The sequence below is a fragment of the Varanus komodoensis genome, unplaced genomic scaffold (genome assembly GCF_004798865.1).
Source record: "Varanus komodoensis strain SLA01 unplaced genomic scaffold, ASM479886v1 scaffold1, whole genome shotgun sequence".
NCBI lineage: Eukaryota > Metazoa > Chordata > Lepidosauria > Squamata > Varanidae > Varanus > Varanus komodoensis.
The window spans coordinates 137,092,686-137,106,224 of record NW_025335268.1 but is presented as its reverse complement, the minus strand read 5'-3'; the positions used below and the strand labels follow the sequence as shown (position 1 = coordinate 137,106,224).

At 36.5% G+C, this 13,539-nt stretch overlaps 1 protein-coding gene across 2 annotated transcripts in view; it reads left to right on the top strand.

Annotated features, from left to right (window-relative positions):
* Positions 1-13,539, top strand: part of TRIM33 (tripartite motif containing 33) — a 62,402-nt gene that overhangs the window by 26,155 nt on the left and 22,708 nt on the right. Inside the window, exons 3-8 of one of the 2 annotated variants that reach the window (XM_044447639.1) lie at positions 261-393; positions 3,079-3,195; positions 4,381-4,495; positions 7,376-7,522; positions 9,829-9,946; positions 11,384-11,563. In XM_044447639.1, the coding sequence (XP_044303574.1) occupies positions 261-393; positions 3,079-3,195; positions 4,381-4,495; positions 7,376-7,522; positions 9,829-9,946; positions 11,384-11,563 (810 nt within the window). The remainder of the gene's footprint in view (positions 1-260; positions 394-3,078; positions 3,196-4,380; positions 4,496-7,375; positions 7,523-9,828; positions 9,947-11,383; positions 11,564-13,539) is intronic. The other variant, XM_044447629.1, reaches the window with a different exon arrangement.

The following is a 13,539-nucleotide window of genomic DNA, read 5'->3' as shown; positions in this document are numbered from 1 at the left end:
GATAATTGGTGGGGGAACAGCCTCTCATTGAGTACTGTTCCCTGTTCCTAGTCAATTTTCTGTATCAGGGAAAAATATACCATTGAGTTGGCTGTCCATGAGCTTGTAGACTCTTCTCTAGCAATATTAGCTTGTAGACTATATGGGAACTGCTTTAGGATTTATTATATTAAGCAGCATACGTATCACTAATAAACCAAAGAAATAGATGGACTCAATTTTTATGTTAAAATGAAAATTCTGTCTCTCTCTTTATGCAGAGGCTGTTGGAGCATCTGGTCAACGTCCTGTTTTCTGTCCTGTGCATAAACAAGAACAGTTAAAACTTTTCTGTGAAACCTGTGACAGGCTGACATGCAGAGATTGTCAGTTATTGGAACACAAAGAACATAGGTAAAGATACCCATCTTTCCTATGCCATCTTTTCCTACAACAGTTTTGAAAAACAATCCTGAAATGATGTGCTATTTAAAAAGAAATCTTGTTTTACTTCTTGTGGCAAAGAAACTTCCATAGTGGGTTTTAGTGTCAAGTAAAATTAATAGAGTTGTCATATGATTAAAGAAATATTAATCAGTTATGTGACTTTTAAATGATGAAGTCTATTAATGTTTTCATATTAATAAAGCAATATTTTGGAGAGAAAACATAGTTGACATCTTGCATGCAGCAGGCACTGTCTGAGGAGTTGCATCATTTCCAGTACATTGTGAGGGTGAGTGGGGGAGACAGAAGAGAATGTCTTTTCAGATTAATCCGAAATGCATTTCTGATTTGATCAAACATTATTAATAGATTAAACATTGCATTTCTGAAAGTAAGAGATGCTTACAATAGCTTTATCATGAGTTGGTGGTTTGTTGCCTAGTTCTGATGAACTGAGTGAAATATATGGATAATTGCAAATCAGAATGATGGTCTATTATCAAACCTTTCATGCTGTCCTCTGAATAGTTAAATGAAATTGCTGGAAGAAATTTGAAATCCAAGAATTGATGAATGCAGTTACATGCTAACCTTTTATTGATATTAGCAGTACTATTTGGCTATTAGCAATACTATTACAGGGGTGGCCAAACTGAGGCTCAGGAGCCACATGTAGCTCTTTGAGTTTTTATTTTGCGGCTTGCTGCTGTGGGAACCTGCCACTCCCACCCCCCCTAAGGTGCCTGCTTGCGGCTGTTGCCTGCCGATGCCAGCTTGCAATTTGAAAAACATATGACATTTACTGTATGTATTTCTTCCATTGAGCAAGTCTGGACACCACTGGGCTATTACATGAACTCAGTCTGTATGTTAGTACAACAATGAACTTCAATATTTAAGAGTGATGGGGCACTCTCATATGAAACAAAATTTTATGGATGCATAGAAAAATGTTTTCATAGGCTATTTGTCTTGCTGTGTTTGCATTTTTGGTAGCATCTGTACATAATGACTTTTCTAAATGTATATCATTTTTGGCAGTGATTTCTCATGTGAATATTAATGAACTACTGCAAAAATGTAATGTAAATTCCTCTTATCTTGACATGATATGCATGTAGAAAGCTTTGTATTAGTTGTATTCTATGGTGTCCTTCTGCCAACATAATAGATTCTACTATTATGGTAGATTGAGTTTCCCTTTTCAGCTTCCTGATAGATTGACTTTCCTTTTTCAGCTTTCTGCATGCTACCAAATCTGCTCCAGAGGGCTAGGGAGCTCTGCGGAGTAGATTCATGGTGTGAGTAGGAGGCTGTAGTGGGGAAGAGAAATTCCCACTGCACTAGCAGGGATAACTATCATAATTAAATTTAGGCCCATGTGTGATGTAGGCACTAAAAATAGAAATGACAGAAAGAATGTAAGCGTATTTCCTGTTGTTTTTAATTGATTTTGATAATTTTACTATACTGACACATAGAACCCACATGGACAATTGACATAGCTGCAGATTTGCAGAGACATGGTGGTAATCTTTGGAAAGTGAATGAGTAGTTAATAATGGTATAAAAATTTGAATGTGCAAACATATTTAAATTTACTTATTAAAATATACATTTCTTTAGGCTGCTATCCTGAACACACTAACTGGGAGTAAGTCTCATTGAACACTTTGAGTGTTCATTTGAGTAAACATGCATATAATTGTAGTGCTTGTTGATAAGCAACATTTGACTAGTACTTGTTTTAGCTTCCATAATAGTTTGAAGAAATGGATACCTTTATGACATTAATTCTGCTTTGTGGAAGAATCATGTTGAAGACATAGGCCTGGATGCAACAATTCACCTGCATACAGATAAACTTGAAACTAGCAAAGTCATAGATGTAGAGAGATAAAGATCAGGAAAGGAAATCAGTGAATGCCTTTCACTGTACAAATAGAAAGGTACTTTACTGAGTTATCTCACTCAGTCAAGAATTAGATGCTTGCTTCTAGTATTTATTCAACAAACTGGGTCTGGTTTATTGAAATGAAGACACCAGTCACAGTCTTCCTGCCATGTGATAGAACAGTGCAGTAGCTTAGATTCCTGTCTTACATAGGTTGTAATCTCGACCAGTACATGAGTGAGATGTGGGTCCAGGTGATAAAAGAAAAATATGTGCCTGTAGTTCTTACCTAGCATTCCCAGATGTATATTCAGAAAGAATAACTGCTGACATCTCTATACTTACCAGTCTCCAAAAGATCCTAGATTTCAGATTCTATGTTGATGAACTGTTTGTACAGAATACTAATCAATTATTTAAAAATGTTTCATGTCAGACAGACTTTTGGAAGTATGCTTTGAGGTGTGTAACAGGCTTGATAGATAGAGCATGTTATAAATAAAATGTGTTCTAATTGTGGAATTATTACACCACTGTTTAGAATCACTAATAATACATCCATCTGTGAAGATGGATTACTGGTGGTAGTAATTTGTAGAGATACTGAGTTCATTAGAAAACCTAAGTTTGCAAGAGGAAAAATGCAGGATATAAATGTGATAAATAAACAAATGTAATAAATAGGTTTACTTCCAGGTGATCATTTTACTACAGTGCTGCTACTTCATCATTAATTGTGTGTTATCTGATTTGGGAAGGTATCAGTTTTTGGAAGAAGCATTTCAGAATCAAAAGGGTGCTATTGAGAATCTGTTGGCCAAACTCCTTGAGAAGAAGAATTATGTTAACTTTGCAGCTACTCAAGTGCAAAATAGGTAGGTAGTGGTCCATTTTTCCTCAGAAATGCATATTTTAATCTAATTGAGCTGGTTTACAGAACTACTAAAATACCAGCCTTTGATGATATTCCTTGCAAGTAGAACAATTAGTGACAATGGTAGCTACTTACCCTGATTTAATAGACCAAATCAATGCTTCTACAACTGGATTTGCTGTAACCTATACAAAGAGCCTGTTGTGGGGCAGGCTGTAGCATGCATCCAGCAATGTGACAGTGCATGGCTATCTCTTAAGGTCTTCTTCCATATGGATAGCTAAGTAGAAACTGTGCACAAATGATGGCATAGGTAATGTTTGTTTGCGTGCATGGGGCTTCTGCTGTGGCATTTTCTCTGAATCAGGATGGAAGGGTCTAATGTCTGAATGAAAAGACAATGTATGTGCTCCTTTGTCTACTCACTTAAAGCAATGAAAGTATGTGTCCTGTCTCATATATCCCTTCTTTCCTCTCCTTACCTCTTGTATTATAATAGAGTGGTAGAGGTGAAGCAAATTAGCTAGCACAATGTTGGAGCATTGCACATCATAACTGGCAGGGGGAACCTTCCCTATACCCAGGGAAGTAACAGGCAAAAACCCTAAAGCAATCTTCCTGGATATCCTAGATTAAAGTCACAATGAGCATACTATGGTGTTGTTGCTACAATACTGAAGTGTTTTCTATTATCCCAGGGACCATAGCACATTGCTCTGCCTGCTCTAGCAGTGTAGGCAGGTGCTTACAGAAAAAGAAATGGCTACATGCTTCAGGAAGGAAGGTGGATTAGCAAATTGCATAGCTGCAATAGCAGAGTGCTTCTACAAGTAACCAATTTCGTTTGACTTAGTTTTATCAAAAAGAACAAGAGCAGTAGGCTTAACATTTCATAACATATGAAATATAAATATCTAGCAAATGCAAAAGGGTTGTTAAATACAGAAGAAAGTTTCTACAATATCTTGTAAAGGGGATTTTTGAAAGTGTTTCTTCCAAAATTGAAATGGAAATTATGGTTTCTTTTTTTTTTGTTTTTGTTTTTTTGTTTTTTACTTAAGTTGAGTATGTAACCTTGTAATTCTGCATCTGTGTATGTAACAGTTTGAGTTTTCACATGAGGGAAAACATCATTTTGGAGCTGTTTTAATGTTACTGCCTGACATAACAAATTTCTCTTTTTTAGGATAAAAGAAGTAAATGAAACAAACAAACGAGTAGAACAAGAAATCAAAGTGGCTATTTTTACCCTCATTAATGAAATCAATAAAAAGGGAAAATCTCTCTTACAGCAACTTGAGGTACAGTTAAATGTAGACAAAACCCAAAATGTTTTACATGAATCCTGGTGTGATCTTGTCATGCATATGGCTTGTCCATTATGAAATCATTGGTCTGTTCACTAAGCATGGGTTAGCATTACATGTAAGAGCAAATCTCAGACATACCTCTTTCCCTCTCCTTCTGCTATATCCATTCCTGCTTGTTAACTAACCAGAATACCTTACTGCATCTAGATACAGGGGACCTTTGGTTAGTTTAAACTATGGCTTGTTCAGACAAGTGAGAATCAAGCTGGTTCCTAATCTTGGTTTGTTAATAAGCAATTGTTTAACCTAATCAGAGTTTATGCAGTTGGTTGAAACAAGTAACCATATTTGGATTAGAAGCAGATGCTTCCAATGTTATCATGGCCATGCCAAAGAGAGGGAGAGAGGCAAGAAGGGATGCATCTGAGCTTGAAGCTTACTGGTGCTTGTTAAGCTATGGTTTAGTGTTGCATGAAAAAGGCTGCTGCCTCCCTTGTTGAATGTGGCAGTTCCTACCTAAAGTGCTTTTACAAAGCTTGTAAACATTCATGCCAGAATAAATAAGGGAGAAACTACAGAAGCCACTTCACTTTTAATTATACTGCTTTCCCCGTGGTGTCTCATTAAAATTGTACCCTGTGTTGAGTGCCCTGTGTTTTATTTGAAATCTTCTTCTGGTGCTTGTTCTGCTCTTCAGATCCATAAGTCTTCTAACATAATTAAAACCAGATTATCCTCTTTTTAATGGAGGGTTTGCCTTCTGAAGAGTGTCCAGAAGCCCATTAATAAAATTTACCTTAGGAAAGAAAAGCAACATTATTTCTCTTTAAGCATATAGTAAAATAGTAAATGCATGGACTTTAGCAAGGCTACAAAGAGTTCTTGCTGAGAAATAGCATGGATTATTGTTATATTGTAGCAACACAGTCTTTTGAAAGATGTGTTGGTGGGGGTCCCTTCCAACACCATGATTCTGTGTATATAAAATTAATAAAACACATAACAAAATTGTTACAAAATTTATGTATTTAAAAATAAAGATTATGCATATTATTATTTGTTCAGTCTAGAATAATGTGGTTTGATAGCTTAAATGTTTTGTTTGATAGCTATTACTCCTAGTATGCTCTGTCTAAACTTACAGAGACTTGTTCTCCACGTTGCTGACAACTCCTTTAACCTTAAGAGTTGCCAGCTTGTTCATTGCCATGCAGCGGGCACTCAGAATTCCACCCAAACTCTTTCAAAAATGCAGATCCAGTACTAACTTTAACAACTTGCTTCAAATAAGCATTTATGCAGTATAACTAACTACAGTGCAATTTCGAAAATAATTGCAGTGCTGTAATGACTGGGTTCACACAATTGGGGAAGGAAAAGAAGCTACTGTGGTGCTTCTCACCTCATACATTTTGGTCATGTATTACCTTATTTCCATAATTACCTGCACTGGGATGGTTGCCAATCTCCTGAACCTTGCATGTTTGGCAACAAGTTTGGTTTCCAACCCACCCTGTAGCTTGTGGCTTCTTCTAAAGTTCAGGGGTGGGTTGGAAACCACCTGTGCCACCATCAACCTTCAGTGGCTGTGAATGACATGATATGACCAGTTTGCACAGAATAGGGAAAAGATGACACTGTGGCTTCTTTTCCTTTCCTGAGTATTTGAACCTACTCAGCATGTTTGAATTTTGACTTCTGGGGTAAAATGTTTTGAGCATGTCTTCAGTGAGTGTACAGTGTAAATTTAGAATATAAAATGGTGAATCTATGAGTATAATTCAAAAGTGAGGATGATGAGGGGGAGCAGTGGTTTGTTAGCAACAAACAGTATAGCCAATTTTGTTATCAGAAACTTGACAGTCGTGCTCTCCTTCGTTCAGACATCTGTTAGCTTTTAGAGCTGGGAATTAGTCTTTAACAGCTGTCATTCTTCTGGCAGGGTTCAAAGAACTGAGCAACTGTGAATCGGGCTTTGTGCGTATGTGTGTGTGTTTTAAGTAGTCCCCTGTAACACATGGCAAACTGTTTTTGAAATAGAGATGATTTTCAAAAGCAGATGGTGATGTGGTCTGGAGTCCATATCTGCTGTTGAAAGAAATCAAAAACTCTTACAGTGCCATTGAATTCCATTACCAACTTGTCTTAAAAAAATTGAACTGTCATGTTGAAATAGAACATTAAGAAGGGTCTGGTTTGAAAGCATATGATGAAGCTAATTAGGCATAAGACTTATTAGTGCATAGATGTGGAACTCTTTGAACTTGAATACTGTGACAAAAAGTAGATATAAATAAAGAATGGTAATATGATAACTTCATATGATTGCAGTTGCAATGTCAATCTTAAAGAAATATTTATCTTAGAAATAAATGCCTTCAGTAACCATAAGTGGATAATTTCAATTAATTTGCAAATAACTTTTAAGATGATTTTCCTTGCTATATAATGTTGAAAAGTCTGATTTACTTGAGATTATTTTAAAATAAAATTGCTATATACTATTTATATATTTATAACATTTACATCCCTTCATTCACAAGAGCATCTCAGGATGGTTTACAAGCTTAAAAACAACAACAATAATAAAAACATTTGATAATACAGTAAACAGTACATAGTAATAATAAATACAATTGATAAAAATACAATCAAGTTAAAAATGAATAAATCACATTTTAAAAAAGCGATCATTAACTTCTAAAATCGTTGATTCTGAAAATAACATTCAAATAAAAAGGGTTACACGATGGGTTAGTATTGTTTTCTCAGTCAATATCTTATGCCAAACATTGTCCAGCTGTTTGTTATAATACTTGCTGTTGGCAGTTTTAAAAATTTATTCAATATATGTGCACTTTTTCTATTCAGACTGTGACAAAGGAGCGACAGATGAAGCTAATACAACAGCAGAATGATATCAGTGGACTATCAAGGCAGGTGAAACATGTGATGAACTTTACAAATTGGGCCATTGCAAGTGGCAGCAGCACTGCATTGCTCTACAGCAAGCGACTGGTAAGAAAAGTTTTCAGTCTAATTTAAGGCAGATCTTATTCTTGCATTAATGAGAGATGGTTATGCATTATGAGAACCCATATCTTTCTTACTCTTAATTTTTTCAATAACATACAACCAGTGCAACAACTCTTCATTTTTTCACAAATGTTTTCATAGTATGCTTATGGCAAATGATATTGAAGTTACTATAAAATTGAGGATCTTATTTCTATGAATCAGCTGGTCCCAACATGTATACATCATTAAAGATAGGATATAACATCACAGTAGTTGGTGTTAGCCTTTTATGGATACTGAATGCTGAAGTGGGGTGTGTCTGTGTCTTTCTAGTAGTGGCTGCATGGTTTGGACTATGACCTGTTCCCATATCTGTACAGAAGTTGATGTTAGGCCAGATTGTTTCTGGTGGTTTCCAGGCTTCATATTGGTCAGCTGAGGTACAGATCATTGATTTCTTTATCAAGTTAATGGATTTAGGTGCTGTTTGAAACAATACATTTCACTTGTTTGGGCATCAGTTGAAACTCTACAGTCATGTTACTGTTTGTCTTGCTCACTATCAGTTATGTGAGCCAGAACATTTTCATCTGCTAGATTTTTAATGGACTTTTTCTAGTTTTTTAAAAAAACACATTGCTTTATGATAAAGAATGGATATAATGCCACTCAAGTAGGGGCAATTTCAATGTGGTAATTAACTTTTTTACACATGACTAAAATATTACAAAAACCCTATAAAATACTCAATTTTGCACATACTTTCTTTTTGATGTAGCTATTGGTAAATAGGAATTGATTTAAAATCAGAGTACATAGAATCTTCCAAACCAAAAGTCAAATGAAAAAATTATCTAATGGCTGCAAGTCAGAACAAAAGTTGTTATACAGTCTGGTATATGTAAACAGAAACATAACTAAAACTGTAATGGCATGAAACCAAATCCAAGTATAGTTCAGGTTTTGCTTCTGCAAACCATTAGCTCATTACAACTTTATTGAACTAGGTATTGGTTGCACTAGTTGTGCAATTATTTACACAAGTACTAATGGAACAGCCAAACATCTAATACTATTTACCCTAGTTTGGTGTTGACTACAGCTCGCAACACAGAAAATTAACATATAGTGTAAAAATTAGTGTTTTTCTAAATATGAGTCAAATAAGTGTGAAATTTTGTGCATGTGCAGACAATTTAAAATCTTCACTAATTCCACACATTCCCTAGCCTAGATAGGGTGACTGGGGAATGCTGAGAGTTTGAGAACTTTTTTCTGTCTTTAATAGGATTGCACCTTATATGAGATACCAGTTCATGTAGGACTCTGAAATAGTACCCATATCACTGCTTACTAAATTGGCTTATCAGCAGTTGGTGTAAATTTCTTGTGCTTAACTCTTAGTAGTTTTTATGCCTTGATTTTAGTGCAAGGAGAAGAACCATACTGTTCTATTAAATTTTTTACAATGGACTTTAGAATTTGCCTTCCAGCAACACTGTTGACAAGGATAAGGAAAACTAATAAAACCAAAACAGGCAACTAAAATTTCAGCAGTAACTGTAGGCATAGAAGAAATGATCTTGCTTAACTATTCTCAAATGAAAAAATGTGTTAAAAGTATTTATTAATTAAATGGTTATCAGGTATGCAAGGGAAAAACTTCCTCTTTATGCATCAGAGGATGACCTGTAGAAACATTCACTTGCTGGGATTTCTGAGTGTTGATTTAGCACCCAAACAGTAACTCAAGATAAGAAGAAAGTATTGTACCTCCCATGCCTCCTTATTGCCTTAATGGGTAATTCAGTCATTTATTCAGATGTAAAATTTGAAACTATTTTGCAAGTTTTACCTTAGGATTAGCTGTTTTCCATTTCAAACAGCATGATTTATTTTTTGTGGTTATAGAACAGTTAAACGCTAACTTACTGTAGGTGTTGTATATAATCATTTGTATGTGGGTACAATGAAGGTCATGTGTATATTTAACTCAATTTGTACCATCAACTGTTAAGATTGTTTTGAAATATGGCTGTGAACTCTATTTGTTCTTCAGTGCTATCTGCTCATATTTGTATCTTCTAGCAGTATGTGCATTAATTTTCCTGTGATATAACCTGTAATTCTCCCAAAGTCTCTGTGGGTTTTAGCTTTGTAGCAATCCTTTAAGGTAGCTTAGGATGAGAGAGAGTGATTTGCCCAATGCCATCCACTCCCTGCTAATTTCCATTTTATTATGTCTGGCTCTTGTTGACTCTTTCTGTAATGTCATCACTAATTTGAGAGTGTTTGTCTTCTCACAGATCACGTTCCAGCTGCGACATATTTTAAAAGCACGATGTGATCCTGTCCCAGCTGCTAATGGAGCAATACGCTTCCATTGTGATCCCACATTCTGGGCAAAGAATGTAGCCAACTTAGGTGAGAGGGTGTTCTGTTTCTCTGAAACCTGACTTGAATGTGCAACAATACTCTCTGTCAAAAGTGGCATGTAATAGTGTTTTTTGTAGACTGCCATTCAGATTGGTGGTAGAGGTTGGGATCCGTTTGTACTGGGAATGAGGGGGGTCCATTCCAGTAGTAGCTCCCCTGATCCTTTCAAAAGTCCTTCTTTGGGCAGCTCTCCAGAGCAGTTGTTCAGAGGGCATGAGGGCCTGCAAAGAGGGAGGGATGTGTGACCTCTCAATCACATGAAATGTCATCTATTTGCTTGTGTAGATGGTTAGTTCCATAACAGTGACTTTGATACATATGTAGCAACTACCTGGATGTCTCTTCTAAAACTATCTGTTTTGCTTGCCCTTTGCATGTGCTTCTGTCATTGCAGTAATTCTCTGTCATGATCTTCCTTAATTGGCAGCAGTGCACAGGCTTGAATACTTGGGTTGCTTTTCCAGGTTTTAAATAGCTGGAGGAAGCTTTCAGGAGAGCATTGTGACAGTAGCAAGGGAGGAGGGGTGGTGAGCTGGCAGGAAGTGTAGGGGGTATGACAGTGATGGAGGAGGAAAAATGAAGAGTGCTTATTATTTGTGAGGTTACTCTGACAAGTGTTTCCACATGCTCTGATAGTCACTCCCTTCCCCTACCTCTCTGGTAATGAGGACACTGGAAAGTGACAGTCTATCATCAAGGTGTTCACTTGAAGAGGAAAATAATCTGGAGTCAACCCAGTAACCTCATTCAGGCATCCAGAGGAGGGTAGGTTGGTTGTGAGTACGTCGGACTGCAGCTTAGATAATACATTGTTTACTTGTTTAAAGATAGAAGGGAATACAAAGAAATTGAAGCCATATAGTCTCAGCAGCACGGATAACACTGAAGCTTACTAAAAATGGGCTGAAAGCATTCCAGGTCTTTCAGTAGTAAGTGTTAGATATTCTTAGGGTAGAGGCTTTTAACCTATTCAGATTTGGAATCCTTTCTTACAGTAGAAAAATGAGAATGAGCAAAAACAGGATATCTTCGCTAAAGCAGTGATCGAACACGGTGTGGGTGCTCTTTGGTATGGAGAAAGCTCTAACTTCAAATGAGAGACAAATGTCAAGGGCAAATTAACATTCTGTCTTCTCCCATGGATCTGACTTTTGGCATATATTAGAAAGGGAAGAGTCAATAACAGGCTAATCCCAACAATATAGATCATGTTTTTGTATCAAGTCCGCTCTTTCCATGTGTTAAATTTATATTCTTCTCCATAGTAACTATAAATGACTATAAAGTTAGAGCCCGCTGAAAGAATTTATATGTTGGCTAAGTAGTAATCCACATAGGATGCTGACCAAATTAGCTTAAAAAGCCTCTTAGATGTGTACCAAGGCTTACATGTCCATACCAGGTTTCTCCCGTGTTCTTCTCCAGCAGCAACTCCTTTTACTCTGTTGGAGGACACTTTCGAGGTTCCCCAAGCTTCAGGGCAGCTTGTTGGGCAGTATGAGGGGATGCTTCTGGAAAGAGGGAGGTACCGGAACCCCCCACTACACATGCAGAGTTCACCATGCAGCCCTTTGGATTGGGGCCATACATTGGGAACTGAAAAAGGTATTGGAACTGAAGATTTAAACCGTTACATAAGAAAAATCTTTTCAGAGGAATCCTAGAGGGAACAAAGAATAAAAATCTTGTTTTGAATTTTGAGTACAGACTTTAACAATTGCATATGATTAGAACACAGTGTTAGAATCATTGCTAGGAAAACTTTGAAGCTAGGAAAACCATGGGTGTTATTGGCAAATGCTTAAGCACAATAAACTGTTCAAAGGGTTCTTCCATTACGACAAAAGCTGCTACAGTTCATTGACACTCACTGACTTTGAAGAAAATATTCCAAAAAGGACTTTTTATTTTTTCCATTTAATGAAAAAGGTTTTTCAAAAGGAAACAGATTATCTCTGACTTCTTGAAAGGTTATAGTATGAGATGTACAGGATACTAGGTCAAGTGGTGATGCAAGAAAACCTAAATAACATATTGGTTAATAATTACTGTTTATATAAGGTACAAACAGTTTAGAAAATGTGCATAATTGTAGATTGGGCAGTTAAGGGTTGCCTCCTTGATGCTTGTAAGTCCTCAGGTTCAGGCTTATGAGCATCCAGTGTAGAATGGGCAGACTTGCAGAGATGATCCATACCTTCCAATCAGCATTTTAATTAGATGTTCAGTTTTGACTGCCTAGCTGAGGTGCTTCTGAAGGGGGAGGGAAGGATGCTGGAATGCTGTCAGAATACATCGTATCCTGGCAGTTAGTCTCCTGACATCCCCAGTCTCTTCCTCAGAACACTCCCTTTTCCTCCCTCAATTTGTTTGACCCTGGAGATGAAGCCAGTGTGGTTTTCTCCACAATAGATGGAAATGGGGAAGAGGGAGCATGGATTCCCAGCACTGAGATCAAAGCTTGAAGCAGGGAATCTAAATTATTCTATGGCATCCCAGACAATGTTTAGGGGCCATAGTATTGCTCTATAACAACGTTGAGGAAATTATTAGACTTTTAGAAGATTGCTTATTAATAAAGGAACAAAGCAAAAAACTGTTGGCTTGTAAACATGGCAGAAAGGGAAGGATCTTGCCTATGTAAACATGTGAATCTCAGAATTCAGATTTCTTCATAGACAAATTATGGATCAATTAACAATTGCAAAACATGTAGAGGAAAATAGATTTCAGAGTTAAGTCTATTGAGATACAAGAATTTTTAAAAAAATAATTCGATAAAAAAGGAGAAGATAACAGGTCTGCAAGGCTTACTGCCTTAATTCTGGATTATTAATTATTCATGAATGCTGGATAGAAAGCAATATTTTTATTAACATGTTGTATAGCCCAGCTAGTATTTTATGTACAAACTGAACAAGTCTGTGCTGTACATACAACTTCCACTAAGCTTATAATTACACATTTAGCTTCAGTTTCGGTGACAGGAGTACAATGCTTTATGCAGTATATGCCTTGTGGATTTCTGCAAAATCAATTTTCCAAAGTACTGGAGCCTATTTGGCATTTGCAGCTCATGTACAACTGCCTCCAGTGACCACAGCATAGCCCCCACTAAGTTCAGTTGTTTGTGCTATATCAGATGCCATTTGGAAGATTCCTTGAGTTTTAAAAGTGACTTGTCCTGCAGTAAGGGCGTCTCTGCTTAGATTTGGAAACGTTTAGTATTGTTTTGAATCCAGACTGAAATACTTAAAAATGTAAAATAGTGATTTTGCAATCCTTCCCTTGCCCTAATGATTCTAGAAACAGGAATAGTCATAAGATTGAGTTATATATGTCTTATTTACAAGTTACAACATTTCTTGCTTCTGTTCTTTTAAGAACCTCTCAGTTTAATCTGACAGCCAGAATAGGCAAATGGGTGTTTGATGTTCAGTAGTGAATTACTTGACATAGCAGTAAGTCAGTCCTTGTCACAGCACTGGACAAGGGGTTCATGTTCAGCTTTAATTGACGCCAAAACAGAAAGTGGATCTATGTGAGAACTACTAGAATTAAGGAATATCTGTAGACTGAGT